Source organism: Euprymna scolopes, chromosome 41 (genome assembly GCF_053919585.1).
Source record: "Euprymna scolopes isolate OS-2025 chromosome 41, ASM5391958v1, whole genome shotgun sequence".
Lineage (NCBI taxonomy): Eukaryota > Metazoa > Mollusca > Cephalopoda > Sepiida > Sepiolidae > Euprymna > Euprymna scolopes.
The window spans coordinates 65,076,773-65,095,060 of record NC_136522.1 but is presented as its reverse complement, the minus strand read 5'-3'; the positions used below and the strand labels follow the sequence as shown (position 1 = coordinate 65,095,060).

Here is an 18,288-nt window from a genome sequence, read left to right as displayed (position 1 = left end):
CAAATTATGCAGTCGGAATTACCTGAATATTACTGAATTATATAAAAAAAAAAAACTTTAATCGTGATAGCAGGTGAAAATAGCCGCCATCTTGTTGAAATTGAAACGGAAAAATTACCTCCCCTTTGAACTCTCCTGTGTCTTAACGATCGTTTTCATCACATTCTTATTTTCTTCAGTTTTGAATGTAATCATCTTAAAAATACGAGGAATACGTAGAATACCATTGTTTTCATATGAAATTCAGTTTTACGATTTCCGATATTTCGACCTAAGAAGCGCCTCATAATATACTCTTGACCCTTCAACAGGGGCCACAAAAAATTACAACTATATTTTGTTTACATTGACCATTTTACTTTAATTTAAAAAATGTTTCGGAAAAAAATAAAACAAAAAAACAATTTTACTTTAATTCAAAAAAAGTGGGGTTTGTATTAGTAATACAATGTATTACTGTACACATAGATTCGAAAAAGTTGTCAAAAAACAAATATATAACAAATAAATGTTATCAAAGGCAAGATAAGTTACTTTTCTACCAAACTGGATATATTTTTTGTGTTTTTATTCAATGTAACATATTTATTCAGCTCGAAAACCATACAGTGTTTACCGATGTAAATTGGAAAATTCAAGATGGCGTCTCACACCCTCTTTAACACCGTAAGTTTGGGAAAAGGTGTTATAAATAAAAAAAAACTATACAAAATACTATTAAAAACCCGCCGAATATATGTCAACCTATGTCACGGTAACATATATTGAGCGAGTTTTTAACAGTATTTTAACCGGTTTTTTTATTTATAACACTTTTTCCCAAACTTACCGTGTTAAAGAGAGAATCAGACGCCATCTTGAATTTTCCAATACATACATCGGTAAACACTGTATAGTTTTCGAGCTGAATAAACATGTTACATTGAATAAAAACACGAAAAATATATCCAGTTAGGTAGAAAAGTAACTTATCTTGCCTTTGATAACATTTATTTGTTATATATTTGTTTTTTGACAACTTTTTCGAATCTATGTGTACAGTAATACAAACCCTTTTTATACAATAAATGTTTTGGTTTTCAAATATTTTTTGTGCTCGGAAAAAAAATAAATTTTTATTTGTTATTTGTTTTCTTAGTTATTTGACCAAGAAGAAATCAGAGTTATCGCGGTATTATTTTACTTTAAGGCCCGTCTCACGTCCGTATATAACAAAATGTGTATTTTGTAGATTTCTGTGTGCTAAAAACGAATCTGAAAACCGTTTCCGTCGCAAAAAATAGGTTTCATGATATGAAGAAATCACTTTTCCATGTAAATTTAATTTTAAATAATGAGCACCCACTTTCTGGCCACCTGAGAGAGAGGACATTTTTTGTGTTTATTGGCTAAAGTTTTTTTGTTTGATTTCTTTTGCATGGTATTAACCCCTGAACTCTGGGGACTATTTTCCATTTCACAGCCTAGCTTTCGTTTACGCTACGCGCGAGCATAAACGAAGGTTGTTAAATGTGCACTCGCGTACCAAACTGCCTTGTCACAGTGTAGTATTGGCGAAAAATTAAAATTAGACGAAAAACAAGTAGTTTCCCCAAATATTAGTAATTCTATGTTATCACGGGTGGCCATTTTGTACGCGCAAGCGTGCACACATAGCCTACGCACGTATTTTGTTATAGACGTACGTAGGACGGGGCACGGGCCTCAATGTAAAATTTCATCGTTATCGCCCCCTAACAATGGCGCCGTCCGTGCAATGCAGAAACCCCCCCTTTTCTTTTAAATAACAGGATATTTTAAAACTGGTAAACATCAATCAGAAGTGACTTTTCCATATATATCAGATCAGATCAGCTGATGAAGAATATCAACAAAGATGTACGGGAATTTTATTTATACGATCTTTCCTTGCGCGGACGGAACTCTCCGGAAATGAAAACAATTTACCAAGAATGTTAAAATGCGCAACTGCTAAATGTTTTTCACTAATTAAATAATAAAAACAATACGTTTTAATTTTATAGAATTTTTCAATTTACGAATTAAAAAAAAAATGTATTTTAGCTTTCGAGGGTATTCGATTGATCAATTTTCTTTTCATTGTGATTATAACATAAAAATTAATTAATTTTTATCACTTATGCAGGATATTTAAAAGAAACATCTCACCTATAAAAACGACTGCTATCGTCAATAATATACCCGTCCGCATACGCATACTGGAAGCGGCCATTGATAGTGTAAATTGAGACGAGACGGGTTGCAACGAGACTTTTGATTGGTGAATTACTTGTCACGTGAACCAATCTGCAGAAATTTTATATTTGTATTTTTATAAATGTATATATTTACTAGCGAAAGTAACTGTCTCGATAGGGTCTCTAAAACGTTCCTATTTAAAAATGAGCCTGGTGTCTAACAGAGTTAGACACTAGGGTCGTTTTTTTTAATGTGGAGAAAAGGAACAAAAAATAAAAAATTGTCTTAGTTGTGAAGGATTTCTCCTCCGCTAACAGAGAACAAGAAATTGAAGTGTAGCAACTGTAGCATCTAAAGAACAGATACTACACTTTCATCTTGGCCCAAAGTACAGAATTTAATTTAATTATAAAACAAAAAATACAGGAAAATCTTCATGATGTACGTATCCGTCACGCAACGAAAATGTCATATTCCAAGTTGTGTTTTATTTACAAGATGTACATTGATAAGACCTATTGGGAAATAGTTGCTTAAATAAACACAAGGCCAAACGACATTTCTTTTAACAAAACAACAACAAAGGGTTTATTTAGAAAAGGCGAGATTGTATCTTAGACTGGAGAGAAAGAAAGTATAAATGTCTGTTTTAAAGTGTCGTCTGCCATCAGACTGCAGTCCTCAACAAGTAGCAGTGGGGGAGTGAGTGAGAGAGGTCTGTCTAGGTTGCTTGCTGGCGTCCCTCTGACGATAGCAGCTGAGATCCCAAAGGGCTAAAAATAGTTCTTAAGGGGACAGCTCAAATCAATGCGCCCTACCAACCGATTGGTCAGTGCGGCCAAATCACTTTAGCACCGGGCATTCATCCGCTTACAGTAAATAGTTTGTTAACTGCTACAGACCTTCAGGTGTCTCATAACGACAGCCTCTACGGTTTTCCTTGAGCTTAAGGAATAACCAAAAATCACAGGGAGCAAGATCTAGACTCTACGGAGGGTGAGGAACAGTCTTGATGCCCATGGTGTCTTTCTTTCTGACCTTCTCTGAGCACTTTTAAGACAAACTTTGCACAAATATTCCGCATCTTCAGTTCCTCGCTAATAATTGTGTGTACAGTTCCCACACTGACATCAAACTGTGAATTTATTGTCTCTATAGCCACACAACAATCCTTATCGATGAAATTCTTTATTTGGCCAATCAACTTTGGTGTTCTGACTTCCTTACTCCTTTCACACAGACTCTTTGCCTTCCTTAAATCTCTTATGCTACTCAAAAACTGATGCTCGATTCATGCAAGATGGTCCAAAAGCAGTCTGAAGCATTCCATACGTTTCTGTGGCATTTCTCCAAAGTTTAAAACAGAATTTTCTTGCATATTGTTCTTCTGTAATGTCCTCATGTTCAGATTGCATTCTTGAAATTCACCAGCTGTGACAATCAGGCTTTAGTAGTTTTCCAATTCCTGCTGTAGCCTGAAATCATAAAATTGGTCAGTCATCTCATAAAATATATAGCAATAACATATCGAATTTTCAGGAGTCTATGACAATTTTAAAGACACATACAAAAAATGTCTAGAAATTATTTAAAGCAACTCATATCTGCCATATGAAAAGTTTTATGGCAGTTGTCAATAATTTTATGAAATGTAGGAATCCCATAGTACATGAAAATTATGACTCGCATGTCAAACTTGTACTCTTGTGTAACAGAGTGCGGATATATATATACTAGCATTTCAGCCCAGCATTGCCCGGGTGTTAGGAGGTGTATGTTGAGCAAAAAAAAGCAAAAAAAAAAGCGGTCAATTTTTTTAAAACTTTGACCCCTATTATGACCCCTTAACATTTATTGTTTTGGACTCAAATCAAGTTATTAAGTTAGATCTATGTCCAAGGAACCTATATCTAAAATTTCAAGTTTTTAGACCCCAAATTGTCGGAGGAGTTTGGTAGAGTTCTCAAAGGTCAAATCGTTGAACTTTGACCCCTTAACAGCCAAATTTCTGGCCAAAAATGGATTAGAAACATTTTCTCAAATCTCAATACCCTGTATATCAAATTTCGAGTCTGTAGATTTAAAATTGACAGAGTTATTGCATAGGGAAATGTACACAGACAGACACGCAGACAGACAGACAGACAGACAGAAACGTTTACTTTTATAGATATTATAGATATACTAGCATTTCAGCCCGGAGTTGCCCGGGTGTTTGGCGGTGTATGCTGAGCAAAAAAAAACAAAAAAAAAACGGTCAATCTTTTTTAACTTTGACCCCTATTATGACCCTTTAAAATTTATTGCTTTGGGCTCAAATCAAGTTATTAAGTTAGATCCATGTCCAAGGAAACTATATCTAAAATTTCAAGTTTTTAGACCCAAAATTGTTGGAGGAGTTTGGTAGAGTTCTCAAAGGTCAAATCGTTGAACTTTGATCTCTTAACAGCCAAATTTCTGGCCGAAAACCGATCACATAGATTTTCCCAAATCTCAGTACTCTGTATATCAAATTTCGAGTCTGTAGACTAAAAATTGACAGTTATTACGTAGGAAAATGTACTCAGACACACAGACAGACACACAGACACGTTCACTTTTATAGATATATAGATATATATGTTGCCGCATCAGCTGTTGCATACAAAGTGTTTAAAAATGTCTCTGCACATTGGCTCCACGCATCCTTATGGTCAGAAAAAGAAAAATATGTAGAGGACTAGGATATATAAATACCCCAATCCCGTTACAAAAGAATAATGAAACGAATGGGAATTGAAGGAAACAAAGACTCAAGTAATGGATAAGATAAACGTCGTTTATTTGCTGTTAAAAGAAATGAACATTTTAGTTATAACATGTCCGCGCGTATGTAACCAATGTCCGTTGCAGGACTGGTGTTGTAGCAAGAAAAGGAAATGTGTTTTCATCTCAAGTTTGGGTCACTATTGTTTGTTCGTGCGTGGGAAGAGAAATAAATGTTGTAGGAAAATTGAGAATGGTAGTCCAGCGTGTAGACAAAGAGTGGATATTAGAGTTGTAATCAGTTAGTAGTCAGCTACGCGAAGGTGTTCTTAGTGACCAGTAGTAGATGGAGAGAGAAAGAGGGAGAATGTATACATACAGTCATTAGCTCGTGCCCCATACATAGTAGGAAGTGGGCGTGAGGTGCGCGTGCGCGCGTGCCGAAACGGCGGCGGCTTGTTAGCCCAACCTCTCTCGTTGAGAGTTGGTCCTAAAAAGAGGATTAGAAACAGCTTGTCTCCATGTTTTATACTCGCTTCTGGAGTGTCTTTTGCGCATGTGTATTTCCTTAGAAAGCGGAAGTGACGTTGTCCATGTGTGTGTTTGTGTTCGCGTGTGTGAGTACATGTGTATACGTAAGCGTGTGTGTATATACACGTGAATGTGAGTGTATGTACGCGAACGTGAATATGTGTACATGTGTGGACGTGGGCGCGTATGTTTGTGTGTGCGTATGTATATGACAGCTTGAAATATGAATGTGTGTTTTGTGTGAGCCTTGAAAAAGGCTCGTACAAATAGTCCAAAATTAATCTGGCAAATGAGAAATAAAATATGAACAGCTGACGTATTGTCCAAGCCAGTGGGGAGATATAAATGACCAAGTTTTTTGTGAAAAAGGAAAAAAAAAAAAAAAAGAAGCACAAGACGGATACAGAATCAAGCAAAAAGTAAAACCCACTTTCAAAGCTAAAGTCGATAACCACTTTTCTAATAACGACTGCTAGAATACCACTGAAACCCGAAAAAAAAAAAGATATCACCATCTCAAAAAAGGAATAAGTACACTCATAAGCATTTGTCTTTCAATTCTTTCCTCTTTTTTTTTACTTCCAAGCATATTACTCTCGCATAAAACCGAACTTTTCAACACTCACATTCAAGCTTAGATTTTATCTATCTTAACACAGGGTGGAACGATAACATTGTCGCCCTAGAAAAGACGACATGATTCCATTTCCATTTCATGAAAACCGGTTTTCTTTTTTATTGCAGACCATCTACTTGTTGGCCAGTTGTGTACCAGTCCCAAGAAACCTTCTATCATGTCTGAAAGTGACACAATGTTCAACAAGCAAGATTAGAGGTGCAACGTTGTACAACCCATGTTCTCTACCAATCCAAGTTATGATAACAGGACCATTGCCAACACCTTCAAAATGCATCGCTGGATTGCTACGAATAATAGGGACGTCAACACCAAAGTGCACCTGGTACCAATTGATAAGGTATGTCGAATACATGTATGACACGCACACCTGCATATGAACATTAAGACGATCACGGAAAGAACTCAAATAGGTCACAAAGATAACTTGGGTTCAGATAGTGAAGAAGCCACACTATAGAGACTAGTAACACAATACACAATAACACAACGTATATATCAACGCCACCTCCACAACATAATACTTTCTGCTCGGCAGCAGAAATGTCTGGCTTACATAGTGCCGGACAAATCCATACTATCATAGATATAGGTGTGTTAACTAACCCAGAACAGAAGTAATTCAGTTATGCTAAAAAAAAAAAATTTTAAAAACGGGCAAAACACACAATTTATTTTTTAAAAAATTGACAATAGTTACATGCTATTTATATCTCTTTAAAAAAAAAAAAAACATTTTAGTTTGGTAATTTTCGTCAAAAAATGTTTTCTTTTATAATTTTTTTTATTGCCTTATTGTTTTATTGTTTTTCGTAATATTTGGATATATTCGTCACCGTAACATGAAACTTGAGTAGAGACCATAGGTTGGCCTTGAAATTCAATATTAATAATTTTGAATTCCAATATTATAGTGTAGTTGTACAAACATTTAAAATAATAATTTCTTATTTAACCAGAAATAGATCATTTTTTTGTGTGCAATATATATGCAAGTCGCAGACGTGCACAGATTTGATTTGATGAAATTTTGTCAACTTCTTGATGCCATTTGAATGGTTGAAATTTTATTAACTTCTAGAAGAAATTTGAGTGGTTGAAATATTATCAGCTTCTATAAGTCATTTGATTTGTTGAAATTTTATCAAGTTCTAGAAGACATTTGATTGATGTTTTTCTTTTTTTTTTTACACAGAAATCACCACATTATCAAGGCCAAGAGGCCACGCAAGGATAAGGGTTAAAGAGTGTACAGTAGAAATTGGACAATATAGTAATCATTAGTAATGAAAATTGGGTAAATTTGATAACTTATATGGAACGGCTCATCAAGAACTTATTTACGTTAGACTTGAACACAACCATATTGTAGTCAGCCGGAAAGCAGGAAAACGGAAGACAATTCCACAGGCGTGCAGTTCTAAGAAAGAAGCTTTGTTCATGGAATCTACGTTTAGGTTTAGGCACAGATAAAGAGTGGGGGGGGGGATTATTGATAGTGTTTTCAACTAGACGAGTGTTTCTAGAAGATATTTGAAATTTTATCAACTTCTAGAAGACATTTGATAGGTTAAAACATTGTCAGCTTCTACAAATCATTTGATTTGTCGAAATTTTATCAGCTTCTAGAAGATTGGTTGAAATATTGGAAACTTCTAGACAACATTTGATTGGTTAAAATATCACCATCTTCTAGAAGTAATTTGATTGGTTTAATTTTTTTCCACTCCTAGAAGACATTTGATAGTTGAAATATTGTCAGCTTCTAGATGTCATTTGATTTGTTGAAATTTTATCAGCTTCTAGAATACATTTGATTGGTTGAAATATTGTCAACTTCTAGAAGCCATTTGATTGGTTAGAATCATTTGATTTGTTGAAATTTCATCAACTTCTAAAATACATTTGATTGGTTGAAATATTGTCAACTGATAGAAGTCATTTAATTTGTTGAAATTTTATCAATTTCTAGAAGACATTTGGTTGGTTGAAATATCGTCAGCTTCTAGAAGCCATTTGATTTGTTGTAATTTCATCAACTTCTAAAATGTATTTGATTGGTTAAAATTTTATCATCTTCTAGAAGACAATTTATTGGTTGAAATATTGTCAGCTTCTATAAGTCATTTGATTGGTTGAAATTTTATCAACTTATAGAGGACATTTGATTTTTTGAAATTTTATAAACATCTAGAAGCCATTTGATTGGTTGAGGTATTGCCAGCTTCTAGAAGTCATTTGATTGGTTGGAAATATTATCAACTGCTAGAAGGCATTTGATTGTTTGAAATATTGTTAGTTTCTAGGAGTCGGCTTATTTGTGTAGAATTGGTCCAAATATTTTGCGACGGAAAAGTACTGACTGTCCATATTGTAAGCAAGTTTCGTTACGTGTGTTTGCATATAAATAAATTACATTGTTTTAGACGTTTGTTGCCTGACATCTCTGAGTAATAACGTAATAAGTTTGAGTCATCCCCCCTCCCTTTCTCAAATTTATTTAAATTTATTATAATCACGTCATGGTATTCATTAACCCAGATGTTATATACAAAATCATTTCATTCAATGAAGGTTTACTTGTTTTCTTTGTTTCCTATTACAGTATTTGTAAAACAGGTGCAGAGATGAAACATTTCAGCAATAGTGCATGACCTATTAGATTGCAGACTCTGTTTTGAATCCTGTCTAAAAAAGAGAGAATAGTGGTAGATGCGCCAGCTCAGGTGTGAACTAACCCTAACCTATCTCTGCCCAGGTCTTTATTCATCCCTCTTTCTGTCACATCCATTCTTATCCTTTCCTCCCAAAATACATATTAATTGAATGTACTGATTTTGTAAAAGTAAGAAATCGATTCTACAAAGAAAACAATATTAAAGAGTTATTTGATAAAAACAATCCCCACACCATACTCTCATATCTTAAAAAAATTGGCCTTTATAAAATTTTTTAAAAAAGAACCCTTTATACAACGGTCCTGGATATGACCTAAAACTATATCCGATGGTGAGGCCCCACCTTGCGGGCCTTGGGGAGTGTGAAGCCACCCTTTAATTCCCATTGCTCCCAGGTCCACTCTACCCTGAGTGGTAGTACATGTTAGGGTCCCAACTATGGGTTAAATGTATTATGTATCATTATTTTCATGGAAAGTGTTCGACTGAGCTTCAATCTATGGTCCCCCCTCGCCAAACTTTCACAAGAAACACTCGTCTAGCTGTAAACACTATCAATAATTCCCCCCACTCTTTATCTGTGCCTAAACCTAAACGTAGATTCCATGAACAAAGCTTCTTTCTTAGAACTGCACGCCTGTGGAATTATCTTCCGTTTTCCTGCTTTCCGGCAGACTACAATATGGTTGTGTTCAAGTCTAACGTAAATAAGTTCTTGATGAGTCGTTCCATATAAGTTATCAAATTTACCGAATTTTCATTACTAATGATTACTATATTGTCCAATTTCTACTGTACACTCTTTAAGCCTTATCCTTGAGTGGCCTCTCGGCCTTGATAATATGGTCATGCCTTTGTAAAAAAAAAAAAAAAAATAGAATCTGACTTAAAAACAAATATACTCCATTAAAAATCGTTCCTCAAAATAACTAGATTCGGCATTAAATAACCTGAAAAGGGTTGATATGCCGTCAAACAAAAACAACCAACCAACCTTCCTTCCTCCCAAGTTTTCCTCATTCTTTTCCTGTGCCAGACATAAAAAAATATGAATAGAAGTTAAAATCTGAAGACATTAAGTACAATTTCAGGCGCTTCTACACTATCTGGACGAAATTTCGAAAATCGTAAAACTGAATTTCACATGAAAGCAATCGTATCTATGTATTCCTCATACAATGATTGTATCCAAAAATTACGAAAATCGATAAGGTAGAAAATTATTTATTAAAGAAAATAAAAAAAATAGAATTTGATGAAAACGATCATAAGACACAGGAGAGTTCAAAAGGGAGGTGATTTTCCGTTTTAATCTAAACAAGATGGCGGCAATTTTTCATCTGCTAACACGATTAAAGTCGTTTTTTTTTTTTAATCATTCAGTAATATTCAGGTAATTTCGACTGCATAATTTGGAAACTACCACTGTAATTTATTAGAATTGACAAAAAAAATCAGTTGAAACCATTGTTTTTTGGGGGGGTTTTTTTGTCTGAAAACTCCATTTATCAACTACAAAATCTCATCCCAATTCTGTAGAGGCACCCAATTTTAATTTTTGGACTAAAATGTGCAGTACTAAGAAAAGTACAGGACATCTGTAGCCATTTTTATATGCACAACGACATGAAAAATCCACTTCCGGTCTTTTATTTTGTAGAATTAAGTACAGTTTTTTTTCTAAAATTGTCACTTTTCTTTTTTCTTTTACATAGGCATCACCACATTATCAAGGCCCAGAGGCTACTCGAGGATAAGGGTTAAAGAGTGCACAGTAGTAAAATTGGACAATATAGTAATCGTTAGTAATGGAAATTTGATAAATTTGTTAACTTAAGTGGAATGGCTCATTAAAAACTTGTTTACGTTGGACTTGAAGACAACCATATTGTAGTCAGCTGGAAAGCAGGAAAATGGAAGGCAATTCCATAGGCGTGCAGTTCTAAGAAAGAAGCTTTGTTCATGGAATTTACGTTTAGGTTCAGGCATAGATAAAGAGTGGGAGGAATTATTGATAGTGTTTTCAGCTAGACGGGTGTTTCTTGTGAAAGTTTGTCAAGGGGGGGGGGACCATAGATTGGAGCTCAGTCGAGTACTTGCCATGAAAATAACGATAAAGCAGAGACAAACTTGCAACATCTCTTCTGTGAGAAAGAGGTTGCAGGGAAGAGAAAAGGACATCTCCTACGAGGCTACGAAGTCTATTTTTAACTCTATCAAAGCAGGATAAGTCCTTTCCAGCAGCTCCTGTCCAGTAATGTACTTGCAATAACCCTTATCCCTGAGTGGCTTCCGGGCCTTGATAAGTGGTGATCACCGTGTAAAAAAAAAACAAAAAAAAAAACAGTACTCCATCCTTGGACGTACCTTTTGAGAATTTTGCAGAAAATCTTAGTGATCTAAGTGATGAACATAGCAGGATATTTCAGTAATGGAGAAACGTTTTAAAGAAAAATGGAACCTGGAACCCTGGTATGTTGGCAGAATACTATCAGAATATAAAAATGAAAAATGACACTCAGCACAAGATGGTTAAGAGGACAAATGCTATTTCAACTGACAATTGTGTGTTTTTCATTCGTGACAAATAATAATAAAATATGATATATACGAGTCTATTATGTGTCTATACAGACAATAATTGCACAGTTTGATGTCAGTGTGGGAACTGTACATTCATTTATTTGCAAGGAACTGAACATGTGGAAGATTTGCTTCTTCAGTTTCTTGCAAATAATTGTGTGTACCATTTCCCACATTGGCATCAAACTGTGCACGTGTTGTCTCTATAGACACACGACAGCCCTTATCCTTTATTTGACCAATCAACTCTGGTGTTCTGACTTCCTTACTCCTCCCACACCTCTCATCATCCCTCTAAGACTCGTTGTCTTCCTTGAATCTCTTATGTCACTCAAAAACTGATGTTCGATTCATGCAAAAGCAGTCTGAAGCATTTTATGCATTTCTGTGGCATTTTTACAAGTTTAAAACAGAATTTTTATTTCATATCGTTCTTCTAAATTGTCCTCACGTCCCGATTGCATTTTTGAAATTCACCAGCTGTGACAGTCAGGCTTTAGTAGGGTGTGTTCCAATTCCTGCTATAGCTGTTCATTTGAACCTGAAATCATAAAAATTGGCCAGTTATCTCATAAGATGTAGAGCAATAATATACTGAATTTTCAAGAGTCTATGACAATTTTAAACGCCTGTACAAAAAAAAAGTCTTATTTAAGGCACCTTATATATATATATATATATATATATATATATATATATATATATATATATATATATATATATATATATATTCTTCCGAATTGATTTATCCAACAATCAGCTGGTATAGAAACCTGTGCTATATATAATGGATTTATATATATATATATATATATATATATATATATATATATATATATATATATATATATATATATATATATATATATATATATATATACACAGCCAGTAGAGTTTAGTTTCCTAGAAGTACATCCAATGAAACAACATGTGCCTACCAAAATAGTGCTCAATGAGTGAACAGAGCAGGTATATTAATTTTATTTATACAAACATTAATGGCTACATATGTGCATACATGTTTCTGTAATCACCCACGTTGGGGGATTACATCTTCAGGCCAAGAATTACCGTCGAAAGTTATATATATATATATATATATATATATATATATATATATATATATAATGGATTTATTCTGCAGATTTTATTTTCTTTTGTTGGAAACTGGATGTTTTTTTAGACATTGTTCATAAATATTCTATTCTAACCCAATACCTGACAGTTGAACACTGATAATTTCAGTTCATTGCAGTCCAATGGAGGCTGACACTGATCATGGCCATCACTGACTGCCAGTTGCAAAGGTAGCCAGTGCCCACCAGTACTTGCCAGTACCCGCAAGTAATCGCCTCAAGCCAACATTAATTGTCAGTAACCCCAAGTGTTGACAATGATAGCCAGAAAATTCCCAACAGTGGAAGCCAGATAATTTCATTTTGGCCATATTTTGGCGGTATTTTCCGTCTATCGGCGAAAATGTCCGAAAGCAATCAGCTTTGATCAATGTGGAAATATTTTCCATATATCAAACAATTGCTATTCAATTGTTACAAGGGGAGCTGGTCCCCCCCCTCCCACCAACATCTCGGTAAAATAAAAATAAAAATGGCGTTCCCGCAGTAAATGAAATACTATCCCGCAGTCAAACTTGACCTCATTAAGTTATTAAAACGTGCACCTGCTAAATCCAAGTAATTAAATAAATTCAAACATGTTTCTGTTAGCATCTTGCGGTGGCCCGATGGTTAACACTGTTGCACTCTTTTTATTTCACACTCTAATTTCCAACTTTGCCTCAAAGGTTCGGGTTCGATCCTCATACTTACCTACCAAAACATTTTTTTTAATTTTAACCCCCCCCCCGGAGTTTCCACACACACCTCCAAACACCCGGGCAACTCCTCACTAGTCTATATACATAAAAGCGAAAATGTGTGTGTGCGCATTTTTTGCTTTGTGTTTGTCCACCAAAGGCTTTGTTCACTGGGCTTCTTGGTCGGATCACTCCTTCTTAAAACTTTTTATATACCCCCTAGATAATAATATCTACCAGTTATGACTGGGGGTCGCGTCTATCTTTAATTTGCCTAATTTTTACGTGCTATTTTCGAGATTTTTTTTCGATCACTGCTTCTTTGTTACGCTTTTCAGTATAAAACTTAACTTTCTCGCACCTGTCAATTTCACTTTATAAACGTTAAATTAAGACTTTTTTCACTTCTTCTCCCCTCATGGCTGAGATGGTTAGGTGTCACGTTTTTTTTTTTTCCTTTAATTTCCACCTTCACATCAAGGCTTCAGGTTCGAGCCTATCTTCCTACTAAAACTTTTTTTTTCTTTTACACCTTCAAACACCCGGCCAATGTTTTTTTTTTAAACAGGGTTGTTTTGATCTAAACCCCCCTCCCCCCAACACACACACACACCTCCAAACACCTGGGCAACGCCAGGTACTCCCGCTAGTCAATTGTATAAATCTCTAATGTATGTTTATGTGTATGTCTGTTTGTATGTCTCGCTAAAACTTTTGACACATGCAACCAACACTGACTAAATTGGTATCATTTGAAAGCTCAGTATCTCGGCCAAATAATATGCAAGAATTGGCCAAAAACATTCATTCTTTCACCATCAACTTGGCCGTTTTTACAAGGAGGGGTAAGTTTTTTCGTTGACATTTTTGCAAGTCATTCAAGCTTTGCCTGAATGACATCACATAAAACAGGTTATTTCGAATGCGTGTGACATCATAACTATGGTGGGCGCATCGATAAGACTGTTTGCTTTTTTCCCTACCTTTTCCTTTTGTGCGTTATGGGTTCGAGCCTGCCTACTACTAATTTTTTTTTTCTTTTGCACTCGCACAGGTACTTGTTGCTATTTTGAGTTGTTTTAATTCATTTTTTTTTTTTTTTTTTAGGGCTTTGGTTGCTGAACCAACCTTCTTACACACACCTCGACACACCCGGGCAATACAGGCACCCAGGCTAGTTGAGGTAAAAAGCTCATTTAATCGACCATTTCCACATTGAAGGTTAGACTTGAGCTACTCACTGTCATCGTAGTGTTTTACTCCATCTCAATGTCGGGCTGTGTTTGTGTTACATAGTGTTATCATTGAAGTTATCACTAGGGTTATCATAGAGGGGCACCAAATTGACGTTTGGTGTATAACATAAAAGGGGAGGACCATAATTGTATTTGTTGTCATGGAATGATTATTATTAGAATGAAAGGAGATTATGCGTGTCATAAAAGAATTCCGTGTGCGTATGATCGTCTAGTTTCATATGCGGTTGTGTGTGTTCATATCTAATTGTTCATATGCTTGTGTGTGTGTTACATGCATTTTCTTCGACATACCTTACTTCATGTGTTGTCGATGTTGATCGATCTCGAATTCATCTTCTCTTGGAGGGAGACTGGTACCTGTTAGACGAAGATTTATCACTCCAAGACGATGAATTGGTTTCATAGTTTTTTATTTTCCTTCCAGATGTCGACACAGAATATGGAAGTGAATCTTGCTTGCTTTGAACACGTCAGCGTCCCCCACCCCCAGTGAAGGGGAGGGAACAGCTATTAAGCCATCATTCTTCTTCAAAGCCCAAATCCAGTCTCACTCATCTAGCCAACCTGACCACGTCACTTATACGTAATCTGGTCAGCTGACCCTCGGTTCTGGTAAACGTGTCTACACTCCACGTTTACTCACCTCTCTCTCTCTCTCTCTCTCTCTCAATCCATTCTGTAACATTTGATTCACATCAGAGTATACCTCACTTAGGAGAAAATCTGTGAGGATGTGTGTGATAGCGTGTACATCAATGCTGCAGGGACACTGAACGTCCTGTATGTAACCGACTTGTGCAAATTGTACCGTGTTTTGGCAACCTTCACTCAGGCCTAGTTAAGTGTAACCCATTCTTTCCTGGAGAGTTCAGAGCCTACTCGGAGGTCTTCCTTCAATGCCGGATGGTTGGTTGGTTGGTTGGTTGGATGTTTTATGGCATATCAACCCTTTTCGGGTTATTTAATGCCGAATCCAAATATTTTGAAGAAAAATTTTTTCTAATAGAATATATTTGTTGATTTCACGTCGGTTTCTATTTAACCCATAGTTGGGACCCTAACAGGTACTACCACTCCGGGTCAGAGTGGACCTTGGAGCAATGGTAATTAAAGGGTAGCTCCACACTCCCCAAAGCCCACAAGCTGGGGCCTCACCACTGGATATAGTTTAAGGTCATATCCAGGACCCCCATTGAGGGACTTTTACCCTCTGCAGGGGGACAGTCGGCGTATTCTAATGCCCCACCGACAGGGCCTCAATGCCGGAAGAACTTCATTGCTGTTGTCTTCAACTGACTTATTCCACCAACGAAAGGGGACACTGATATTGTTCCTTCGAGGACTGTAACAGTAGCAAAGCTCTCACGGGCTACTAACTTCATGTCATTTGCAAATATGAGCATGTTTCCACTAATCATGTCCAGCATGTTGTTGCATTGAATAAATAGTTGACCTTCACTTGGCTGAACAAACGATTGACCTTGACTTTATACATCTGGATGATTTCTGATATAAAACATCATTTTGATCTCAAATCAACATTCAGTGAAAAGAGAAGATAACTCAGGTGATCTATAATATAACATTTCAGTGTATTAGCTATTTTAGTTTATGGTATCATGGTTGCATATGCTCTGTGAAAGGGATATATTCGTTTGAAGTACCAGAGTGGTCTTGGCTACTGCTTTCAAGTAATAATCAACCAGGTCACCTTAATGAGTGTTCGTGGCCAGAACTGGTATTTCTTAATCTCGTTTTTTTTTTTTTTTTATCAAAAAAAATCAAAAGTTACGATTTTTAGCGATTAAAATTTTTGATCAGTTTTAAGACAATTTTTGAATTTCGGCAAAATATAAGCAATATTGCCACTCCCAATTTGATTTTCTTAATCAAAAAAAAAACTATTTGATCAATTTATGCGATTTTTGGAATATGACATCTTCGTTTTGTGAGGAGTACGTATATTATAAAGATTTTTTCCTTTATTTTTGATTTTTAATTAAGTTTAATTATTATATTAAAAGCAAAATTCAATGAAGAATTTAGCTCGGGAGAAGATGATATAATGGAATATCCTGACATCCCCTGAAAATGGATTATTCAGTCTACAAATGATGCTTGTGGTCGGTAACCAGTGGGCAGAAAGTAAATCTTGATATTACGGCATTCAAGATATCATTCGATTTTAAATATCTTATTTTTTATGTTGTACAATTGTTGTACAGTAAACCTGTTATACTTACTGTGTGTTGGCCATCATTTAATCTGAATTAATTTATACTGAATATATTCCTCCAGGGATGGATATATATATATATATATATATATATATATTGCCCGGGAAAGAGAAAAAGAATGTGAAAAAAAAAAAGTGATGTCTTTGCCGTTGTGTTCATTGCCAAACCAGAAGTGGCAAAAGTTTAAATTAAGGCTAGTCAATCAAAAAGAGGGATGACTTTCGAAAATATTGGTGGAAAAAGCGACTCCTCCCTAAAGAAAAGCGCCCAGTTGAGGGTGAAGGAATTAATGTTTTTAGCCCATTTTTCATATTTGTCATCCGAAAGGTTGAATTTCAAAAGGATACCGACCTCATGAAAATTCGTCGCCTCTGTCAAAAGTTTTAAGACATACAAACATACGTACATACATACATTTAAACAAACAGGCGAGATTTATATTACAGATGATGGACTCTCTCGTTAATTTCAATGTATGAGGTTCCGCCACAACAACTAAATTGTTCAGAAATCTACACAGATGATTTGTTTATAGTGATGAAGGCTTTGTGCAGAACCAACTACACTTTTTGGTACAACTGCTAATCTTTGTCGGTGCAAGAGCTGCCAGAAGACAGAGCATACAGTAGACCTCAGGTTTTACATCAGAGCTTTTCCTTTTCCTAGGTGCAAAGACTGGGGTGCATCTCTCCCAGTGAATTAAACGCACCTCCAGATACCAACCTGGAAATTTTTATGACCCGACATTGTAAATACAGTGCCCAGTCTTCCCAAATGATCACCCATCTGGTACTGGCCGGACTCGTTATTGCTTAACTTTGGTGATCTGGCGAGAACTTTCAAACTTTAACGAAAAACACTCATCTAGCCAAATCCACTATCAATAATTTCCCACACTCTTTATCTGTACCTAAACCTAAACGTAGATTCCATGAACAAAGTTTCTTTCTTAGAACTACACGCCTGTAGAACTTTCTTCCGTTTGCCTGCTTTCCAGCTGACTACAATTTGCTTGTCTTCAAGTCCAACGTAAACAAGTTCTTGATGAACCATCTCCCTAAGTAATCCAATTTACAAAATTTCCACAACATTATGCATACACATTAACCCTTATCCTCGAGTGGCCTCCGGGTCTTGATATGTGGTTACTTCTTTGTACCCCCCCCCCAAATTGGTGTGTCAATGTTATTGTGCCATATATATATACACAGTTGTATCCATAAACGATAGAGCAATTTGTGTAGGAAATTTTAATTAGAACTCCATGCGTAACAGAGGAAAAATAAAAGTTAAGAGATGAAAAACAACCCAAAATTTAGCAAAATCTCATTATAAATTTATTTCAACACTATAGGCAACAGGATATTTTCCAATGAGCGAGTCTTCAACAACTTGCTCATTTGAAAACGCCCTGTTGATTTGAAATAGTGTCATAATGAGATTAGGCTAAATTTTAGATGGTTTTTCTTTTTTGAAATTGGATACGTCTGTTTCATTTCCAAGAGAAAGCATCAGGCGCTATATATATATATATATATATATATTTATATATATATATATTTCAGCATTTAATTCCCTTCCTTACTCATGGCAATTGTTTGGT

General features: G+C 35.5%; 1 protein-coding gene across 1 annotated transcript in view; it reads right to left on the bottom strand.

Moving 5' to 3' along the window:
• Nucleotides 1-2,277, bottom strand: part of LOC145266559 (thioredoxin domain-containing protein 15-like) — a 68,598-nt gene extending 66,321 nt beyond the window's left edge. The window contains exon 1 of the mRNA XM_080122372.1: nucleotides 2,170-2,277. Coding sequence (XP_079978498.1) covers nucleotides 2,170-2,233 — 64 coding nt within the window. The 5' untranslated portion in view covers nucleotides 2,234-2,277. The remainder of the gene's footprint in view (nucleotides 1-2,169) is intronic.
• Between the last annotated feature and the right edge of the window lie 16,011 nt (nucleotides 2,278-18,288).